At 39.8% G+C, this 23,912-nt stretch overlaps 1 protein-coding gene across 12 annotated transcripts in view; it reads right to left on the bottom strand.

Moving 5' to 3' along the window:
- The window catches only part of Zzz3 (zinc finger, ZZ-type containing 3), a 65,808-nt gene that overhangs the window by 17,639 nt on the left and 24,257 nt on the right, over positions 1 to 23,912 (bottom strand). For 6 of the 12 annotated variants that reach the window (XR_015664980.1, XM_087625140.1, XM_087625143.1 and 3 more), the window contains 1 exon segment: positions 18,042 to 19,594. The exons of 4 other annotated variants lie outside the window; for them this stretch is intronic. Coding sequence is in view for 7 of the 8 variants with exons in the window: in XM_087625140.1 (XP_087481266.1) it covers positions 18,042 to 19,564 (1,523 nt within the window). In the remaining variant the exon portion in view is untranslated. 12 annotated transcript variants of the gene reach the window in all.

Here is a 23,912-nt window from a genome sequence, read left to right as displayed (position 1 = left end):
ACATACAAATACACAGAAATGTGGGACCCCAAGCCTTGAATGCTCACATGCTTCTCACAGCAGTAATTTAAAAGTCACTGTAAATCCAATGCACAATATGAGCTGTGTCCTTCAAGTATCAGCAGAGCAGCAGTTTTCCTTATGGTCCAAATACATTGTTTCTCAATCGACCACAACTACAACTTCATTATGGAAAATACATCTGGTTTGTTTGCTTTTTTTAAAAGTCAAGTTATCACACTTCCTAGCATATAGATTCTCAATCAATTTATTGACTAAATAACTGTCTGATGTTTTGCCCAATCAGAAGTAAAGTAAGTCTTGTAAGTTAGAAGCCAGAAAAGCAGCAGAAATATCTAAGGTAAAACAATGTTCCTACAAGACTCACCTCCACGGTGGTGCTTAACCATCTTATTATTTTTCAAGTCTTTGTAAACTAAAGTTGATGACATGTTGAATATTAATATAAAACTGTATGGGTTATGTACATAGTCAATTTGAGGCCCATGTAGGACACAAGAGATGCTGTCTGGAGTGGAAAGCACTGAAAGCATAACTTTTCAACTCTAAGTTTGCTTAACTCTGGCAAAATGACATAAGGCACAAGGTAAACACGTGAGGTCTATAATGAAGTAAGGAAAATCTGTACAAGAACAGTGAGTTCCAAGTCTCTACCCCAACTTAAGTTATTTCCCAGATTAGTCAGAGATTCTGACAGTCTATCCCTGGGTAGATAATGAAAAGAACTGTTAAAAACTGGACACATGCTCCACATTAAGAAACAAACTGAACAAGAAGGGTTCACCAATGAATCCAAGGTAAGACTCAGTTGTTCATTAATACAACCACTGACTGCTAAGAAAACAAGGCACTCTCGAAAGCTCTAGAAATTGTCAAAATACAATAGGTGTGGAAATTAGGATTAACACAGGAGTTAAAATAATGGGAGAAAGAAACAGTCATGAGCACTGGCCATCGTCCTGAAGATGAAAGAAGGCTTGTAGCTGAGGATCTGTCACAGTGGTCACCTACTCTTTTGTTTGAAATTCTCCAAATTTCTTAAAGGAAAGAAAGCTGAGTTCTGTAGCATATATCTTAAGTCCAACAACTGAGAGACAACCATGTAAGAGGCAGCAAAAAAGGCCACTTCTGATAGATTGTACCTAAGTATAATTCAGGGGCTAAAACAGAAGGAGAAATCTAAGAGCACTGTGTCTGAAAATAGCACAACAAAAGGCCTAACATTTGTTTTGTATATTTTAAATTTCATAAACTTAAAATAGGTGTCTTTCATTATTCAAGGCATACTACAAAAAAACAAACAACAACAAAAAAACCCCTCTGTCTCAAATAGATGTTAGAATAGTATCAACTCTCCACAGATGTTCATCCAAGTATTTTTTAAAAATCCAAATCCAGAGGTTGGGGATTTAGCTCAGTGGTAGAGTGCTTGCCTAGCAAGCACAAGGCCCTGGGTTCGGTTTCCAGCTCTGAAAAAAAGAAAAAGAAAAAAAAAAAAGAAAGAAAAGAAAAAAAGAAAAAAAAAATCCAAATCCAGTAATAATGCTTGGGAAGCTAGCCGTGCTTTCTGTGTGATGTGAAGTGGTAACTTTCCAACAGGACACTGGTGTGAGCACTGAGCTCGTAAGAGCTGTCTGCCTGGCCCCGACGATGCAGCGAGCAGTGAGCGTATCCATAGAGCTCTCCCATCCCCTTTACTTATGACCTTGGTGTGCAAACATTTAGCATTCAGGCTAGGAGATGGCATTTGACACAGCACCAACACCTACGTTATTTTCACTACATTCTTGGTCAAGTTTTACTGATTTTATGAACACGGACATTTACTGTGTCTAACAGACTCTCTCGTCCATCTTCTAGGCAGTACTTGCATGTACAGCCGTCAGCAGAGGAGGGAGAAAGAGAAACGGGAGGAGGAAATTTTTACTTTTCAGTGCACATCCATCTTTTGCCAGGGGCCAGGTTTCCATTTCTATAGTGAAGAAAAGTCTTAAGAGCTCACTTGGACATTTTTTAATCTTAAAAAAATAAAAATGTGGAAACCTTTTTTAAAAAAATCTAGCTTTAAGACATTCTGCCAAGAATGCTGGTCTAATTCTTCAAAATAGTAATTGTCAGGAGGAAAGTCCTGGGTCAATCCTGGTCTCTGTGCTCCCTCCCAGGTGTGGTGGAGGAGGGTGAGTGCAGGTGAGGAGCACAGCTGCAGTAAAGGCAGGGACATCAGGGAGTCCAGAGGAAGCTGCTCCTCCCGCTCTATGACTGCAGATGTGCTCACCACAGTGAGATCCGTATTCTGACCACTGCCTTCAGTAAAGATTGTTTTTAAAATTCCTGTTTTATCTACATTTGTTTACATTTGATTTTCTAACTGGATTTCGACCAATTTTTTCCTCCTGGAAATTCACCATTTTTCTTCCCTCTACTTTTTCTTCCCTTTCTCTGTTTCCTTCTTTATTCCATCATTTTTCCTTCCATAAAGTTTACACTTGAGTATCTACATTATGCTTGCCCTTGCTTTTCTATAATTATTTAAGTGTCAGCACTGTTTGTAACTGATTTTCACTGTAGCTATGCCTGGCTTGTGCTGCTGCTGCTGTTGCTATTTTGTTTTGGGGTTTTGGTTTTTTCCTTCCTAAGCATCCACAGGTACTGACTAAATCCTCAGGAAAAGTATGCAGGGGCATACTTCCTACTTAAAACCACAAGAAATATGGAAAAACAAAGCAAAATTATTCTTCTTCCAAATCCACAACTATTCAATAACTGAATTAAAAGGATGCTAAAATGTCAACTGCAAAATTTAATATGAGATAAATGACTTATAAATGATAAAAGAATGAGAAATCCAGGAAATGAGAGACTAGCAGGGAGAAGATCTGGTAGGTGAAAAGCTCAGTAAACCAAACTCAGTAGAAAGCATCTGAAGGCAGAAGAGTCGCTCGCATACACCAAGGTGGTCACTTGAAAACCAATCACAACCACAAAATTCAAGATGCTGAAATTCAAGGGGCTATGAATCTGTGCTGAAGCTGAAGAGAATCAAAATGCAGGCTAAAGATACATACGACTTATTAAAAAAAAATTATCGTTTAACCCCTCTAATTTAGAAAGAGAAACGTACATCCAACTACATGCAAGCAGCACTTAGAACCCAACAGAGAAAAGAACTTCTCTCTGTCATATTGCAATTAAAGACTGCAAGACAGCATATACATGCATATGTATGTATGTATGTATGTATGTATGTAATGTATGTATGTATATTATAATTACAGCTAAGTTTGAGAGGCTGGAGAGATGGGATCAGCAGTTTAGAGCACTTGTTCCTCTTGCAGTGGACCTGGGTTGGACTCCCAGGACCAAATACATGGTGGCTCACAACTATCTGTAACTAAGCTCCAAGGAATCTGACCCTCTCTTGTGGCCTCTGCAAGCACCAGAGATGTGGGCAAAACACCCAATATACATAAAATACAAGATAATATCTTAAAGAAGACATTGTTTCCTTTTCCTCTTACTTTATATATGCTAAAAGACAAAACAAAAATAAACAAATCTCTCAACAACCGTTGCTAGTGTGCTCCTCTACCAATTACCTAAAGCCCTGAAGATCTCATCAGCTCCATGAGTCACCGTTAACACGTTTTGCCTACAGTAAATTATTAAGACAGTTAGCTACTTTGTGACCATTAAACACACGATAACTCTTTCATTCCCAGAAAGCTGACTGGTCTTGGAAAAAGAAGGCTGTTTTGACTTGCTCAACTGTACTTTCAAATCCTAACCACACAACAGGCTTGCCAACACTTGGTCTCACAGAACACAGTAGGTACCTTGAGTGTATTAGAACCAGAAGAGCTAAAGCTCACCGCCCTCCACACTGCAATGGCGGGGGTTGAAGGAATGATTCGGGAAAGTTGCCTGACACCACACTTTCCCCTGGGCCCACATGGTAGACGGGGAGAAGCTAACTCCACAGGTCGACTTCCGACATACCTCAAGGTCAATACGGCCACAAACGTGCAGACACATGCAAATAAATAAAGGTAATAAAAACACTGTTAAGCAGCAAGCGTGTTTAAAGACACTGTAGCAGTTGGAAGGCAGAGACCATGATTTGGAGGCCAACCTGGGCCACAGGGTAAGATCCTGCCTCAAAAGGCAAAAGGAAATAGAGGAAAACAAAACAACTAGGATCTTTTCCAGTAGACCTTAGGATCCACTTAATTACCTTGAAATTTTCAAAGACCCTCAGTCAGAATGTCAAAATATAAAACAGTTCTGAAGTTCCTAAGGGTAACTGACTATCAACTCTATGACACATTTTCTAGCGCAGTTCTACAAGATGCTCTAACAGCAAATTATGTCTTGTACGCCTCTAACTAAGCCCTTCCACCTAGTTATAAATGACACCAGTAGGTAACAGTACTCTGCAGAAGGAAGGTCCAAGTCTGAGGATAGCCCAGGCTACAGGGCAAATTCAAGGCTGGTCTGGTGATAGATCAGCATCTCTGGAGGGAGGCAGACTGTTTTCAAACCTGTGGTCATCAAATAAGGCTTAATCATACCTCCATTTATCCACTGCAATTTCTGGAATGAATTTGCTAGGCCACATACAATGTTGTGAAAGGAACTGCACACTGCACGCTAAGAGAAAACTGTTAGGCAAATGGAACAAAGTAACAGCCGCCACTCCCAAACAATCATGGACCGTTAGAGCCACACAGAAGTTGCCACTTTAAGGATAAGCACTAAGCTGGGAGCCACTCAGATGACCCTTGGTTCATCCCCATCACCGCAAATGGGTATAGATTTGTTACATTGTTAAAACGTTTTCTAATAATAAGATACAACTCGGAGCCTAAGTGTGAAACATGAAAGGAAAATCCTTATGATTCCAACATCATGAAATAAAAGTTGTCATATTTTAATCTAGGGAGAAAAATATGTAAGTTTTTATAAAATATAGGGGAATAAATAAAATGCTAAATTAATTTTTACAAAGCTATATAATAGGTTTTATTCAAAATACAGAGTAATAAAAATTTCTGCTAAATAAATTTGTGCTTTAGAGATTACCAACACTATTCTTTAGTATTCCCATATATCTGGGAATAAAAATTGGGCCCAAAAATTAGGGCACTCCTAAAAAAGAATACACATCACTAACAATGTATCATCAGTTCAAAATTGTAACAAATGGTCCATTCTAACATCTTAAACAGAGATGCAGGGCATTCGGGAACTCGACAGTGCATTCCTAACTAATCTGCAAACTGAAAACTATGCTTGCAAAAGTCCCTTTTAAGCTACTAACATAACACCTAAGGATTCTGGGGGTTTCACTGAGGGGCAGGGCTCTCTCCAGGGTGGAAATTCGCATGAACTGGTCACAGTTCCCTCACTACCCTTGCAGAAGTCATAGATTGGTTTTCACTCTCCCAAATACTCATTTTTCTTCTAAACATCCTGTGTTTGTTTTTTAACATTACTAAAATTATAACACCTTTACAATAAAGAACACTCCCCAGTCTGTAATTCCTAAGACCATTTTGGTGTCCTACCTAAAAGAATAAAAATCATATTTCAGATATTTTAGTATATCACCTGATTCGGCTAAAGACAACCTAAGTTGCTTTCAAGACTGCGGGACACCAGCTCATGGAATCCTCCTGTTAGTTGGCTATTTCAACACATATATAAAGCCTATCTCAACAAATTATCTTTAAAAATTTCCCCTATTTAGGGAAAAAATTCACCAATGATTGGCTTTTGTTAAAAATAAGTCTGTATTTTTGCTCTAAGCACTGCCATCACAAGAGATATGCTCCCAACATGTCCTACTGTAAACCATTCTACTGTACTTATAAGCAGAGTAAAACTCCACACACAAAATAAGTAAAATACAATTCTTTCTTCTTGTTTCCCAGGAGAGTATCTCAAATATGATCACAATCTTCTACACCGTCTTGGGCATTTTTACAGGAACACATATAAATGAGTTACCCTTTACCAGGTAATTAACTACACAACTCCATCATGACTTTACACTAACCCCTCATGGCCCGGGTTCCCAAACACTTCAACACTCAGCTCTCACTGCCCTGCTGCCCTGTCCTTCAAACAATCTGCTTTAATCTCATTAAATTTGCCTGTGCTAGCTAATACCCATAAATTAAGTTGTATGAACTGCTGTGTCCTGCTTACTACTTTCAAGATTCATAGTACTGTACTTTTCTCTCTCTTTTTGAATGTTTAAAGTTGTTTTTAAAGGTTTTTTTTTTGGGGGGGGGGGGTGAGGTGTTGAACATACAAGTGTTTTGCTTGCATGTGTGTCTGTGCACCTTATGGTGTGTGACTGGTGCTCAGAGACCAGAAGAGGGTGTCAGATGGCCTGGAACTAGAGCGCCATGTAGGTGCTGGGATTCAATTCTGGGTCTGCAAAAGCAGCAAGTGCCCTCAATTGCTGTGTCATTTCTCCAGCTATTCCTCCTTTCTTTATGGCCATGTAATATTCCATTGTAATAACATTCAACGACTTCTGTCTGTCTGGGTTGTTTCTACCTTTTGGCTATCATGATTTGTGCTATTGTGAACATCTGCATTTAAGTTCTTGTTTGAACATCAATCTTTAATTCTCTGGGGTATTTGAAAGGAGATTTTGGCCTATGAGGGCATTACTTTTATGCATGTGGTATATTATAGTATACAGTCAAGCAAACATATGGAGGCCAGAAGCTGACTCAGGGTGTCTTCCTTCAATACTTCCTGCCTTATATATCAAAATAGGACCTCGCTTGAAACCAGAGCTTGCAGACTGGGCTACTCTAGCTGCCAACTTGCTTTAGGGAGTCCCTTCTTGGCTCCAAGCATTGGGATTATAGGCAGTGCCTGTGACCTCATGGGATCCCAATTCTAGCCTCCTGCTTACACAAGTGCTTTATCTTCTGAGCCATCTCTCCAACCCCCAAGGACAGGTTTAGCGTATTACACTTAGTTATTTATTTCTTTTTTCCCTACAGACAGCAGGACACCTGACCCGGGGGATCCAATCTACTACCTCATCACTAAGTGCAGCACTCGACACTGTAAACAGACATAGGGCTAAGGTCCCTACTGCTGCTAATGGTGCAGTGCTGTCACCATGACAAACACAACACAAGTCAGCAGTGTATGCAGATGAAACCCTAGGACAGTGGAAATTGAGAAGAATGAAGAAACTTGAGTACAAGGAGAAAAGAGAGAGAGGTATAAGGGCACATATAGTCTCCAATCCCGAAAGGTGAGGCACACCTGGACAGTATTTCCTGTGCTCAGCTAGTCAAAGACTGCCCACTGTTCTTTACTTAACCTTCTGACTTATGTAAGCTATATACCTGTATTGAAATATCATTTCTTAATTCTCATTAAGTATTCAATTGTCATATACAATGAAAAGAATTACAAGTCAACCTGTTTTTAAACATGTTAATAAAAAAAAGTATGTATGTACTCTACATGCATTCCAAGTACCCATGGAAACTAGAGGAGAGCCAAGAATCCCCTGGAACTGGACTTAAACCTGACGTGGGTGCTGGGAACCAAAGCTGGGTCCTCTGCAAAAGCAGCTGGCGCTATATGCTGCTCCAGCTCAAGCCTTTGTCTTAAGTGTGTCTGTACACGTGAGGACAAGTGCCTGATGAGATCAAAGATATCAGAATACTCTGGAATGAGAACTACAGATATGTTCCACCCAATGTGGATGCTGAGAACTGAACTTGGGTCCTTATCAACAGCAATATGCACTCAAACGAACACTGCTGTCTTCCCTGAGCCTTTCAAACTCCTTGTCTGAAGATAGCTTTGAGTGGCTTTCTAGTTCCTACCACTAACAATAATGCTTCAGCTGCCTTAATTTCATTTTCCTTGCTGTTTTTTAAGTTTGAAGGCATTGCTTACCGAGGGGAGAGAGTATGTATGGAGATGGGTAGAGGGGTGTTCTTTCAAAATAGGGTCTTACTATCGAGGAGGTCAGACCTAGAACTCACTTCCAAGTGCACAATGACAGGTGCACAGCACCATACCTGGAGCCATCACTGAATTAAATAAACTTCATAAAAGAATTTGAATCTGTACTTCTAATCACATTTACAGAGCTACCAGCACCCTAAAACCTGGGGTTCTTGTGGAGACAAAACTTAAAGAGCCTTTCAAACTGTTTTTACTCCTTTTCTAAATGTGCAAGAAATGGAATAAAAAAAACAAAAAATAAACCCAAAAGAAAACAAAAACCACAAGCCCAACTTTTCTTTAAAAGGAGGAAGCCAAGTCTCACTGACCGTATTCTGCAGAGTCCATTCTATCTGAGTTGGATCATATGTTCTCTTTTCCTCATTCCGCACTTTTAGCTCACCCACTCTATGCACATTCACTGTAACGTTATCTTCTATGCTGGTATTGTAGCTGCAAGGTTTCAGGTAACAGAAACAAGGTTATGTTTAGGGTGTGGGGTGCAGGTCTGCACCCGTGGGAGCCAGAGGTCCATCTCCCTCCACCTTATTTTTTGAGACAATGTTTCTCACTGAAGGATCACTGATTGGATACAACAGATGGATAGTCAACTCCTGAGATCTACCCTTCAGAGCCAGGGTTACGGAGACAAAACATTTCTCATTTCCAAGTCTTTCAGCCCTGAACCAGATGCATACCATTCTGTACTATTTCTAAAGCCTACACCAAAACTCAAGACTGTAAAAAATACATTTAAAAATTATGCATAACATTTTGACAATAAAATTTTTATCTCAAAACACACTGAGTGGTTTTTATTCTCCCATTTATACTCCAATTATAAAAATATTAGTTTGACAACCTAATCTTAAATACACAACTCCACCAACTTCTTCCCATATGTAAGTTTAATGAGCTGTGAATGACTATGCAGCTTATTCACTTTCTTTTAAAACTTAAAATCAAGATCGTTTTCAGTGAAGTCTGGTAGCTGAGAATCCAGCCCAGTGGTAGAGCCTTGCCAAGCATGCATAAAAACCTAGGGTCAATTTTCAGCACTGAAAAAATAAAAACTTTATTACCAGAAGTAAGCTAATTTTTCTAACATTTTTCAAAACAGGTTAAGGGTTTGGAAATTCTCCTATGCCAAAGGACATGGTTCTCAAAAACTCTGTGATCTATTATAACAATTACGGCAGTTATCATTCACTACAATGCAGAGTGTAGGGTCAGTCTTGAGAAGACAAAGACTTCTCAGAGAACATGGTATTAAGTAAGAGGGCTCCTCCTTACTGACAGAGGAAAATCAGCAGGGAAATCAGCATAGTCAGGCAGACCAGAGCAGGCAGTAAGGCATGAGAAGGCGCCCTTCAGGCATGCCCATCATTTCCACATTGTAACCCAAAGTCACATCACAGAGCTCAGCTGGAGAAATGAGGAAATCACAAACAACTCACAGAGGGACAGAACACCAAGTGCTGCACTGACAGCTGTCCTTGCACACATGACACCATGGGGTGTGAGTCACACACACTTGGCTGAATGGGGGCATACTTAGTAAAGGTGTGCCACACACACCTCTAACCCCAGCACTCCGGGCCGAGGCAGGTAGATCTCTCTGAGTCTAAGGCCAGCTTGGGCTACAAAGTGAGTTCCAGGAGAGCCGGGACCACACACAGAGAGAAACCCAGTCTCTGAAACCATAATCCCCACCCCACCCCAAAAACAAATTTTGGAAATTGGGCTGGAGAGATAATTTTGAAGTTAAGGCATTTGCCACCAAACCTGACACTGTGGGAGAACAAACACCTCTAAGCTGTCTTCTGACCTCTACAGACTGCTGTCCCTCTCCCACTAAATAAAACATTAACAGGAAAAAAAACAAACAAACAGTAAATTCCTGTTAATTGGGCTAGCATGTAGAGTAATAAGGGACAGGTAGTAAAGGAAAATGTTTTAAATGAGCAGATATTACCTAAAGCATGCACTTCATCAGAGAAAAGGTTAGCTGGGGACTTGGACCACAGAAAGCAAGAAACCTTTTCAGATGACCCAGAGAAGAACTGACACTGACTGATGCTCACAGAGCTTGACCCAAAGCCGGGAGATGAGTTGAAAGCAGCCGCCTTTCTTCTAGACACTGCCAAGTTAACTGAAAGCTGCTGAAAATGACTCAGAAGCAGTAATAAACTCATTCCCATGCATGGTCTGCTGTTTTCTGTGCAAAAATGGAAATAGTTTTGAGAAACAGAACAGTCTGAGCTCAAGCTTCTCACTGAAATCTACTACTAAATAGGTAACCTTTTTAAGCAACAGTAGCTAACGAGAAGGATGCAAAGAAAATAGTAATTGAGACTGAGTAGTACCAAAGCCAAGGTGAAATGCAAAGAGAAAAGTACATTCAGAGTACTGTGTACCGGCTACAATTATACAAGTGATGTATCAGCTCTTACGGTATCTGCTTGGCCTCACAGCAGGACGGAGAAAGGCGTGGCTGGTACAATCAACCACACTGCCTTTGTAAGGAACTTCATTTGAGTCTACACTTAAATGAGATACCACTTAAAAAATGGAAATCTTTTCTACTTGTAACTTCATAAGGCTCTATGACATGTATGCTATACTTGCTACCTTGGCTCCTCACATAACTGTGCCTGCTCTAGAGTTTGCTCAGTTACTCCAGGAGAGGCTGGGAACACGGTCTGAGGAATGAACCCAGTGAAGGAACAGTTTGTGATCTCCAGAACAGCACAGTTAACTGTTGTTGACCAAATCAGCATGTACTTCAAACCAAGAGGCATAATATCCCCAACACTGAGAGTTGATGGACATAACAATTTTCTTAATCTGACCCTTATATAATGTATGCATTTTTGAGTATCACACTAAATTTGTAAAATGCACAATCATGTGTTAATCAGAAGGAAAGAGACACTTCATTTTAACTATAATGTTTGATTACCAGGAAACTGTGACCATGAAACTCCTTCTAAGAATATGTGCTGTGTATTTGAGAATCTGGTAGTATACTACAGAACTGAAGGGAAACAATAATGTAGGGAATGTAAAAGTTAACAAAATAAAAGGTGAATCAAAAAAATTCTAACTTGGGCTGGAGAGATGGCTCAGTGGTTAGAGCACTGACTGCTCTTCCAAAGGTCCTGAGTTCAATTCCCAGCAACCACATGGTAGCTCACAACCATCTGTAATGGGATCCGATGCCCTCTTCTGGTGTGTCTGAAGACAGCTACAGTGTACTCATATTCATAAAATAAATTTTAAAAAATAATTCTAACTTAAATTATTTTATTAGAGAAATTAGAGTTGTCTTAGAGAAAACAACTGGGAGACATTCCAGTTAATATTTTAAAGTTTTATTTCCCATCACAAGGATTCACTATGCAGCTCTGGCTGTTTTGGAACTATGCAGGTTGGACACAAACTCAAGAGATCTGCCTGCCTCTGCCTCCCAAGTCAATAGCAAACACCACTACACTACAGTAGTTAATCGTATTAAAATACAAAACTAGAGCTAGAGAAATGGGTTAGAATGAGCACAATCAGCTCTTTTAGTGGATCGAAGCTTGGTTCCTAGCTCCTATGTGGTAACTCAAAACTGTCTCTAACTCTGGTTTCAGGAGGATCTGATAGCCTCTTATTATCTCCAGCAGCATAAGATACACATGATACAAATATACATGTATACAAAGTATCCATATACATCAAAAATAAAAGAATTAAAGGCCATCTATTAGGAATTCGGGTAATCAGGTACTGACATTGTATAGGAGCATATTCCCATGCCTTTCTACGTAGGATAACAGCAGACACAGTCCAGTCAAAGTCCTAAGCAGTAAGAAAAAGGAGCAAAAGTCCAGAGGTATTACACCACTTAATCTCTCTTGGCATTACTTTTTCAAACCTAGTACAGTTTTATGTCTTCTTGTATGCCACTTTCTCTTGCTGTTCCTTGTAAACTTTATCTCAACCAGTGATCCAATTTTAACTTCTGCTCTAATCACTGCAGTATCTAACAGCATAACATATTTCAAACAGCTAGGTTCATTCTTCAACTATAACTTCTATTACTCTAATTTTTCAATTTAGCTTTTTTATTTTATTTTAAATGTCAAAGAATACCGATTAAAAATAATTTCCAGGGCTAGAGGTAAAAGTTTAATAGCAGAGCCCCCAGTTCAACCCTCAGTATCTGAAATAGTAGTAATTAATATTTCCAAATAGTCAACCATCAGGCAGGAAAAGGGGTGTCATTAAAGAGGAAATACCCCCAAGTGTACATTAAAACTAAGCTGGGCGTGACAGTACATGCCTTTAATCTCAGCAGAGGCATAGTGACCGTGTCTTAGAAATAAAGAAGAGGAGAGGAGAGGGGATGGGAGAGGATAGTGGCTTATGCCTTTAATCCCACAACTTGGGTGGCAGAGGCAGGTGGGTCTCTCTAAAGTCTACATACACAAAGAAACCCTGTCTCAGGAAGAAAAAAAAAAGAGGAAAGAAGGAGAAAAGAAAGAAAAAGATCAAATTAAGAAAGGGGGAAGGAGGGCGAGATAAAGCAGTCATACTACAGCACAAGGCTAAAGAGATGGCTCTGCAGCTAAAAGCACTTGATGCTCTTGCAAAGGAACCACAACGGGGCTCACAAACAAACATGCAGGCAAAACACTCTTCTACTAATTAAATTGAGTATCTAAAATAAACTTTAAAAATAAAATTAAGCCAAATGAAGGGCTGGATAGATCCTCAGCAATTAAGAGCACTCACTGCTCTTGGAGAAGACCCACGTTCGGTTTCTAGCACCCACAGAAGCAATCGTACAGCTGCTTAAGAACATAAACTCATTCAGGCTCACACAGCTGGTAACTTCTTCAGAGTCAGACGCATCCATTTATAGCCACGGCAGAATAAATGACATTGGCTGACTCCTGTGATGACAAAGTAGTAACTACCTTTCTCAGACTCCAGGTAACAGACCATGCAAAACCGAGATGTGTGCGAGAGGACAAGCCAATGAGGAAAGCCCCTACTAGGAAGAGCCATCAGTATATTAAGCAACAAAGTGTTCTTCTGAACAAAGACTCAGAAAACAGCTTGGGGAAGCTGAGGAGTGAGAATATGGAGGACACAACACCAAAGAGGAATAAATAATAGAAAAAGGCCCTAAATGTACATGGAGTCTCAAGCTGCATACAAAGCTACACAAACCTAGCAGGAGATTATACAGATCAAGCAAACGACCACCATGGAGCTATACACAAAACAATTAAATGTTTACACAGCAAAAATTACACATGTTCCAACTAGCCAGAGTAAAGAATTCTTTCTACAGGAGGCAGGGCTTGGAGAAACAATCCATGCCTAATGGCATTCTACCCAAATGTCAGTGCCTCAGCCTTCCCTAATCTTGTCACGTGTATATACGTGTTTACATGGCCACTCATTTGGATCCTTTTTAGGACCCAACAGGTATTCGATGGGTAGAACAGCATTAGAGTCAAGGATTGTTTCTCCAAGCCCTGCCTTCTGCAAAGAATTCTTTACCAATGTGTACTAAAAAAGGACCTATGTGTAGATCCTTTATCTGTACTGACCAATTAGAAGGGAAACTCAACAAAAATGAAAGAAAATACTAAGTCACAGCACTGCTCAAAGAACACAGAAAGAAGTGAAACTGGGCTAAAGATCAGGGTCATCCAACATGAAAAACTCAACCTATCACAACACTGATATCACTCCACCACCTCTACAAGGGAGAAGTATAAATCGACAATGTAAGACTATATTCATGTGCTTAAGATGAGAGCAAAGAATCATTTAAAATCATCTACATTATTTGAAAACTTCAAATTTCTGGCAACAGGGCTGGAGCTGGCTAAGTAGTTAAGAACACCAGCTGCTTCTTTCAGAGTATTTGGTACTCTGGGGAGCAGGGTTCTCGGCACCTATGTGGTGGCTCACAAGCAACTGAAATGAAACTCCAGGACAAAGGGCTCCTCAGGCACCATGGGGTGCACCCACATATGCGTAGGCAAAACACCCATTCAATAATAAAATAGTATTTTTAATTTGGCAACAATTCACTCCATGTTTTGATTAATCAATGGCCCTGACCACAGTTACACTTAGGACAGCTTTTGCTCCTCTCACTAACCTATTCGCCCAATGCCTGGGGCAAGCTTGGCTGGTTCTATGGCTCTTCCCACAAGCTGGCAGGCAGCAAGCACACTCTTCCCACTGCATCTTAAACCCTCAGAATATTCTCCTCAAATCAACCAAACCCCGCTTGAAGCCCTTTGCTCTTCACAGACACACTACGCCTATAGTCTTTAAACTGCTAGAGCAAGAGCACGAAAGGGATGAGCACTGCCGTGGGCTATCTAAGATGACGCTCCTGACAGATACACACGGTCTACCACTACAGTCAGATTAAAACCAACACTCAAAGGTCTGCTCTGTAAGGTGTTCAACCTAAAAACCTAAGTCATCATTGCATGAAATAACTAGGCTCAGATTACCAACTAGAAGACAGAAGATTGAGTCCAGTAGTAGACGACACTCTTGTAATCCCAGAGAGGAAAAGGGAGGAAAGTCAGAAGTTCAACTTACCTTCAGCAACATCATAAGCTGGAGGCCAGCCTGGGCTACAAGAGACCCTGTCTCAAGAAAGTAAAAACAAAACAATAACTCCCTACTTTTTAAAAAGGCCAAGGTGCAACGCCATTTCTACCATTAACTCATGATGCCTTCCTTCTATGTTTGCACCAGTCTATATAGTACAAAGAATGAAACCTATGGTTTCAGACACACTTCCAAAGCGTGCTCTCACCAAGTTAGTCCTCTGACCCTGGTGATGAGACTCTGCTCCGCAGCCTACGTAATAACAGTCTTGGACATATACACTTCAAAGTTTCCTTTGTGTGATTACCTCTTGAATTAGAAAAGCAGTACTAAATATTAAGACCCAGGACTTAAAATCCTCTTCTGACTCTGAGAGTACCTATTGATAACCATGAACAAGAATCTCACCAGAAAAAGACTTTCTAGCCCCTTACTCAGTGAGCAAGTGGGGGAATGAAGACAATGTGAGCCATAGCTAAGCACCCCAACACTTAGACGAATTCCCTGTGCCGTCATCACCTGATTGTGATCCAGGTCTAAAGCGAGGACTCTAAAGCACCTGTCAAACACCTGTGAGTGATGACTCCTGAGAGTCCTGAGACTTACATGTGATAGTCTTTTAAACAGATGAATCCATTAGAAGGACAAGATGAAGGCTGCTAATTAAACCATTAGTTAGCTTAAAGTTTTAGCCAGAGTCAAAGCCTCCTACTTATGGCAACCACAGCATCTTCTATTAAAACTGAGGTGGAATGGGTAGATTCTTTTATCTGTGTACCATAACGCCCAACTATAATAACCTATTTTAACTGGCATCAGGAAATACGACTTCTTCCTTCTGGAAGAGTATTCCTAAATACTGTAGACAATGCTAAATTTCCAGTTTCAAAGAGATCTTTGCTAGCACACAGGGTACTATGTACAATCCACCAAACCACTTTCAAAGTATTTTACATTCTATAACCCTTGAACGCACTAGACAGCTGTAATGATGCTATTTTAAACAATCACTTGATTTATTTTTTAGTTTTGTTTTTGTAAATGCCAATCATCTCTGACATGGATAAAAAACATTAAAGTAGAAACATGGAGAAAAAGGGACTTTATTAAAAAATTTACATCAAACATGATCAAGTACTGTTTTCTTGAAATTACTTCGGAGCCAAGATGCTAATAAGTATAATAACCACTTCCCATCTCAGAAAAGCGCCTGCCTAACGTGCGCAGTCTGTGTTGCTCCCTAGGAATGCCAGCAGTCAGCAAAACCTAACAGTAAGTGTCATCTGCAAAGATGCAGGACAGAGCAAAAGGTAAGGGAAGCAAAACTAGTGATTTCTCTCACCCAGTGCTCCATATGCATCCAAACTGAGCACTGTCCCAACCACAAACTGCATCCCAAACTCCAAAGTACTCCTGCTGTCTGTCATCCACTGATGGCACAGAAGGCCACCTTTCTGACAGTTATGGTCACTCCCTGGATAATTATTTTATGGGAGCACTGTCTTTCTTAGTCACCATGAAAGTTCATTTTTCAAAATGAGAGTGTAAATTACTGTTTTCTAGAATCAATAACCAGTGAAACTTAGGAGAATTATCCCATAGCAAAGTCAACATAATCAAAGGGAAATAAGCCTACTGAGACATCATTTCCTAGACCGGTGTGGCTTAGAGGCTGAATGTGTGCCTCGCACTGCCAGCCTCTCAGTTCAGAAGAAATAAGTTCTAACGTAATTCACATCTGTTTAAACTGGCACTGGCCATGGTCACACAAGCTTGAGGAAGCTAAGGCAGTAGAATCACTTGTATCCAATTCAACACCAACCTGGACGACACAGGCACACCCATTCCACAACTAAGAAAGCAAGATATCATACTTATTGAGGTTTTAATTATTCCTCTAAAACATACATCCTCCTTGTTCCTGCAAATAAAAACCTTTTAAAAAAAGATTACGTATAAATGAACATTTGTTGATTCACTTGGGTTTATTGTGTTTTCAAGACAGGGCTTCCTTTATATGACCCAGGCTACGCTCCTGCCTTGGCCACTCCTGCTGGGACACTGTTGGTGCGGCACCGTGCACCAGATCATCTTACTTCTACCTGAAATTCTTCCTTGATGCAATTATGTTTTTCTGCCTCAAACTGATCCCAGGTATATTAGACTCATAACCTAAAAAACCATAAAACATTCAGGGAAAATTTTCTTAAATCACGGTATTAAGAAAATACAATTTTAAAAGAAAACAGAAATTTTTTTTCCCAGAAAGGATACATATGATAAAAGGCACAGAACTGCCAGATTAAAGTCCTGATCAATCTAATAACTGTGGCAAAAAGATCATGTCCCACAGCCCTGATATGATACTGTGATCCTAGGATACGGATCAGGCATCTGTCAAAAAAAAAAAAAAAAATCCTCAAATCCAAATATTTTTGTACAACCAATATAATCTGAGTTTGTGATAATAGTTGAAAAGCTGACCTACAAGAGAAATTAATTTTCTTTTGTCATTGTTATTCATTAAAATCATTTTAATGAGCCAGGCACTCGGGAGGTAGAGGTATGTAGAGCTCTGAGTTCAAGGCCAGCCGGGACTATAGAGTGAGTTCCAGAACAGCCAAGGATACACAGATAAACCCTGTCTTGAAAAAACAAAACAAAGAGTTTTGATGAACACTTTATAGTTCCTTCATGAATTATTTAGACAGTTAGCTCTGATCCATTTGTATTACTCTCCAGAATACTTTAAAGTAGGTGAGCAAAATTGTGGACAATTTTGGACACAGAATTATTTGCCAAAACAAAAAAAAACAAAAAAAAAAAACAAACCTCTGCAATAAGGGCTTGGGAAACAACAGTACTAATTAGGGTTGTGTCAAATGTTACTATCATAATGTTAATAGCACTATTTCTCTAAACTGTAAAGATGGATCAAGCACATTCTTAAATCAAACATTTTAATGGGGAATGAAGTGTAAATAATTTCTAGTCTGCAGCTCCATGCTCATTATTTATTTCACCCAGAGAGGAAAGGCAGACATTACAAATCTCTACAAGTCTAAGCCAGAGTGAGCTGGATGGATGCAGCATTGACAGCACTCGTGTTAACACTTTACACTGGTCTTTTCTTTTCTCACACACCACCCATGCTTTCATGGTCCTTTCTTATTTAGACACGTGGGACACTAGAACTACAGAGAGGAGTAACGAAGGTCAATGTCACGACACCAGGCTCTTAGTTTGAGTTTAAAATGTATGTTAGACCTAAACTTACTGCTACAGTGTCAACTTCATCTGTAACAAGAGCATTACGGACAGACATCTAGTAACCAATCCTGAAACCCGGGAGTGATAGGCAAAGCAGAACTCATGGTTACCATATTTACACATACTCTTTGTTGTGTTTCAGTGCCACATGATCTGATTCAAAGTAATAAACATCAGGGTCATCATCTTCCTCTTCCGCAGTGTGCTGACTGGCACTCTCTTTGGCAGATGGCAAATGTCCGATATTCATTCTGGCCTCTGAAGATGGCTTACTTAGTCCTTCACTTCCATAGTTTTCAGAGTCACAACATAGAACCTTTTCATCTTGAGAGATCTCAACAGGATTTGTGGGAGACTCACTTACATTATCACTAGCAGTTGTGTTTGTCTCATTGGGACTGAGATTATTCTCCTCAAATTGTCCATTTTCTCTGTAAGGAGATGTGTTTTTAGTGGGACTACCTCTGGTTTGGGCCGCCCTTCGAGGTGAAGTTCTCAGGGTGTATCGATGTTCTTGAGGTTCTGACAAAGATGTCATTTGAGCTGAAACACAGTCTAGCATAGAGGACAGTTCAGGCTCTCCAGAGGCTGGCAAGCACTCAGACCCCGTGTCCAGAGGGTCACTGCTGTTCTCATTACACTGCTCTTTGGAGGCACTGCTATCTCCCACCACATCTACTTCTTCCTCAGAATCTCTTAAGGATGACTGAACTTCAGAAACAGGGCCTGAAGCTGACTCGGCAGTCAGCTGACTCCGACGTTCCACAGGCAGGCAGGCAGTTACTAGTTTGTGGTCCTCCAACTTGACCTGCACATCTGACTTTGTGCAAGGCACGAAATGGTCTATACAACTGTCCTCCTTCCCACTACCACAGAACACTGAAGTCTGGGTTTCCGAATCCCCATCTCCAGCTACTGATTCTTCCTGCAGCACACAGGAACCAGGGCTATTTTGTTTAGTGTTCCTGTCAGGCTGACAGTCATCACAGTTTATAACAGCTGAGTCACTGTCGTCAACACCATTGACAGTCAGATAGCCTGTGATTTCTTCTAATACTGCAGCATTAAGTGGCCCTTCCTCACTGACATTCACCTTTTTAACTTCCCTTTTCTCACAATCATCCAATATAAGACATCGACAAGCTCGTTTAGCCCCTTGAAACTCTGCATCATGGTCCACTACTGTCCGCCTGATTTCTACTGGCTCCTTGTCTGGTTTTACAGGCGAATCTTCTTCTGAACTGTTTGTGGCTTCAGCTCTAAGACAGCGTTTAATGTTCTTTAAGACTGGCAGTGCTGGCTCTGCCTGCCTTCTCTCACAACTCTCTAGGGCCTGCCTTTCTAGGTCATCCTTTTCCGAAGAAGAAAGTCTTCTTTTCCTAGGGCTTACCCATTCTCGAGCACTCTGCTGTTTTACATCAGAAGTTCTTCCGTTATTATTTCCTTTCAGAATTGGCACAGGCTCTGGTCTCTTCTTTGGTGATCTTGATCGCACTTGAGAATGAGAAGAGATTTCTTCTGGGTGAGCAATGCTACGATTCCTTAAAGTTCTACCACAAAAAGATTCATCCAAGCCGTTTAACCCCACTGTTGATCTTGTAACACGAGTAGATCGGGAAGCAGCCATACTATGGCAAGTCCCTACCATACGGTCATCATGATCCACTCATTGGGAAACCTTCAAAAATGTAAACAAAATAATGAGAAAAAGGTAATAGTTAATATATCTAAAACAAAAGCATAAAGTTGTAACTTCTTATCCAAGTATAGCCATTATCAATAAATAACGGAACAAAGGTTATTAAGTTTCCAAAAATGACGTAACAGCTAACAAATACCATTTAATATGTTCTGGGATTCCGTGTGTGTGTTTAACATACCTTTACTCCCTGAAGCCTCACAACTCAGGTCTACTGTACTTAAATTACAATTAAGGAGACCGAGGCTGTCTATGACAGACACAGAGTCAACTCCGTCAGAACTCTGAAGACCATGTTCACTGTTTCTCTACCAAAAGCAATCAAATGAAACACAGCTGTTTCACTGTAGCTATTAAAGTAGTGCTCTTCAAGTTACAGACCAACTACCTCACAGAAGCCATTCCAATCAGTCTGTTTCTACTAAAATGGTTTCTTTCAGGTTAATTGTCTTGGTAATAAGACGATAGATAATAAGGGGACTTCTGGAATATTGCTATGGAAGTTTTATAATTATATAGTGGATAGAAGTCACAACAGTAGCTTGCACACAGCAAAGCCTCCGTCCCTAAAGAAAGGCATGTTACTGTCCTCTAAAGTAAATAGTCATTCAGAAGTAGGGAGTATTGTTTCACATGTTTAACATTTGTGTGCACTTTTACAAACACGTGCATGAGCCCTTTCTTTAAATGTCTGTGTGTAGTGCATGACAGCTTTCCCTCATTGTTTGGGAGATAAATGGGTTTTCTAGTAAGGATGCTTAACTTTCTAAGAGAGAGAAGTTTGAGGACTGTTGGAATAGGTCCTCATTGATCCACCTGTGTAAACCCTGAAAGAGCTAATGGTTTTTTCCAGGCCTTCCATGTTATCAAGAACAAAGGCACCATTAATATTCCAAGTCTCTATCTCTCACCTATATGGTTTTCTTAGATATTTTGCCACTTCACTGCTTACTTTCAAACGGGGTACAGAATGGTTAAATACGAAGAATGGCTCTAATGTAACTTCCCTTGCCCCTCACATAGAATCCTTTTAATGCCGTTTGGTCTCCTCATGCAAATCAAGTCCATCCATTCCAGGCCTCAACTGCAGTGCCCTACTACTGGAGAAGGGGGAGCTACAGATGAGCACAGCAGCATGTCATACAAGGAGCCACCAAGGAGAAGCACTTCCCTGTCCCTGCTGCTGGCCTGCTGACCATGCACTAAGGAAGGAAAGGACTCTGTGAGATGTGGTAAGTGGGTTGGATTTAGCTTCATTTCAAAGCAGGGCATCCTCTAAAATCTGTAACTCCAGCACAGTTCCTTGTTCTAGAGAATCTCATGGAAATCACGTTAGCAGTGAGTATGGGACATCACACCATCAGGAACCAGAGTGCCTCGTAAGAACGTCACCTGTCTGAACACTCACAGCGGGAACAGGACTAATTCATCTTTCTAACATCCTGTCATCAACAGGACAGTCCGACTTTACTCACAGATAATATATATACACTGATAGTCCTAACAAGTTCCACTTCAGTTACAATAAATGTAAATTAAACTTCAAATGTGTTAAAAGAACACAAACTGAAAAATGTTAAAAAGTAATTTATTTATTTAAATGTATCAAAATCTAGAGCTCTCAAAGTTGAAGGTTATATATTAAATATCTATGTAAATATGAATCTAAAATAAAATTAAATTAATTTTATAAACAAATTATAAAATAAAATATAAATTTAATGATCTTCATAATTTGTGGTTGAAAAATACTGGAAACTCATGGAATTTTGTTTTTTAATAAGTGATGCCAATTAAAGGCACAAAGACCTCTTACATGACTTCAGTAAACAGGCTTTCCTTAATCATTCTTTTCTTTCCACATTGATCTATGTGGAACTCTGAACAAGGAGCAAAATCCTCTTTCTCTGCAATCCAACTTCCAGAAAAGAGACTATTAAGTCAGATATCTGTCATCAATACTGAGAATTAAATGTGTATATAATATATATTATATATAATATATATGCATATACACACATATATATGTACACACAAACATCAATGCAAATCTCTGTCAAATACCACCTATGAATACCTACTACACTTTTCATGATTTCAGTTATAAAATTAAAACACTGATTAGTGTCAAAGATCAAGCCCTTTCCATGTCTTTGTTCCCTGAAAAAGTTTTGGTTCTTTCCAACAATTACAATAAAGCCCATCTATTGGCCTGTGATTATCAAGAAGCTGTCTTGGAAGAGGACCAATAAACTGTAAAAATGCTAGAATAAATAAACAAACATTTTGGAGACCAACAAGAAGAGCTCATTTAACAGCAAGTATTACCTGGTACTTTCAACTGTTGTAACTCAAGTATAGTTGAGAGTCCACATTAGAAGTATGTTCTGGGTTTGATACTTAGAACAGAAAGGGGTAAAGGCAAGAAAAAAGAAAGACCTGCAGAATGTCAAACCCTCTCCAGCCAACTCATTCAAGTTGCATATGAGAGACACTGAGATCAAAGCCTTCAGGCAGTATTCTAACATAAAGATTGCAAGTCTACTTCGACACAAAATTCTCTTTAATATTTTATTAGATTGCAATGATTTAACAAAACATGAAAAACTAAAGCCATGATCACTTTGGCTAAAGAAGCGACAAACAAGAGATCGTAAGATTATCTGGATTGTATATATACTTTACCTAAGTATGTCTACATTTTTCCAACCAAATTTCATTTTATTTTGCCAAGCTTGTTATTTAGCAAAGTAGTACAGACTAAAGCTGTAATTTTCTTTATTCTAGCTAAATACAGTCACTAAAGAATCCGGTGAGGAGGTTTGAGTATATAATTATATTCTAGTCAAATATGAAATAGTTAAGGAACTAAAAGTGAACTCATTTGCCAACCAGCTCAGGAAACCTCTGACTAATAAACTAAAGTAAAGAGACAGTTGGTAGAAGCCTTAACCACACATACTTGGTAATAGAAATTGTATTACTATAGCTTTAGAATTAAGGGAAACCATGAGTTAACACTTTTCATGTGGGCAAAACCCAACTAGTAATAAGACCAAAATCTATCCTGTTACCCCCAACTAATGAACTGCAGCATTTTGCAGAGAACAGGAAGAGCAGGATTCTTCACTGGAATACAGCACTTTGTCCTGTAGTCCGCGGTCCTTCTAAGTCCTCCACTACTGAAGAGACTAAAAAGGTCCAGCCAACCAAATTCTTTTAGCCTGTCCACACTGAGTCCCAAACCTCTCTTAAATTCACACATCCTTCTCTCTGACTTCCACTGAACCACCGTCCCCCAAAATTGAACCTACTTTTATAAAAACTATTAAATTCTAAAACATCATTAGCTCTTTCAGATCATAAACCTCTAGTCCCCTTGACTATACCCACATAACTGGATCAGAGCCAAAAGAAACAGGAAGACTAAACAAGATCTCCATCATCATCATCTTGGGTTTTTTTAAGACAAGGCCTCACTATGTAGCTCTGGCTGTCCTGAAACTCACTACATTGACCAGGCTGGCCTCATGCTCAGAGAGATCTGCCTGCCTCTGCCTCCCCCAAGAGCTGGAAGGCATATGCCACCATACACAATGAACAACAAATTATTTATTATATTAAGTGAACAAATTATAGAAAACTGGTCACAATACCTGTGTATTTTCAGTTATAAAAGCCAAAGTCAAAGAAAAACAACGAGGAAGAGTGAGTGAGAAGTGTTGCCAATCTGACTCCCTGCCTGACTACAGACAGGCTGCTTATCACACAGGTCTGTTGCGATTTCTGAGACAGGATCCTGCTATTCGGCCCTGGACCTGGAACATTCTGTATTGCCCAGAGCGGCCTTAGACGCTAACAACTCTCCTAAATCCCTAGTCTCACAACCCTTTTAAAAGACGAGGGTTTCAGCTGTACCGTGCTCACTCTAGTGTAGCAGAAGGCTAACAGTGACTGCTTTCAAGTCTGGAAATCCTATTACACAGGTTACACATATAACTGATGTCCTTTGTCATCAAGACAGAAACAACAGATTGCTCACAGGACAGATAGATATATAGGCAGAGAATAGATATGAATGAATATATAGAGAGATAACTGAGAAGTCAAAAAGTATTTCACATTGCTCCTTAAATATGGACATTTCAAAGGCAGACTTAATGGTCTCTCATGAGTCCAACAGTCATTTCATTTACCTCTTTGTTGGGAAATAAAAAAAGGAAAATACTTAATCTTCAGTCCTTTCCCTAAAGAAAGGTTGATGGAAAATAATGTATCTCCTCCCACCAAAATAAAA

Source organism: Rattus norvegicus, chromosome 2 (assembly GCF_021556685.1).
Source record: "Rattus norvegicus strain SHRSP/BbbUtx chromosome 2, alternate assembly SHRSP_T2T, whole genome shotgun sequence".
NCBI lineage: Eukaryota > Metazoa > Chordata > Mammalia > Rodentia > Muridae > Rattus > Rattus norvegicus.
The sequence above is the reverse complement of the archived record's forward strand: the minus strand, read 5'-3'. Positions and strand labels throughout refer to the sequence as shown.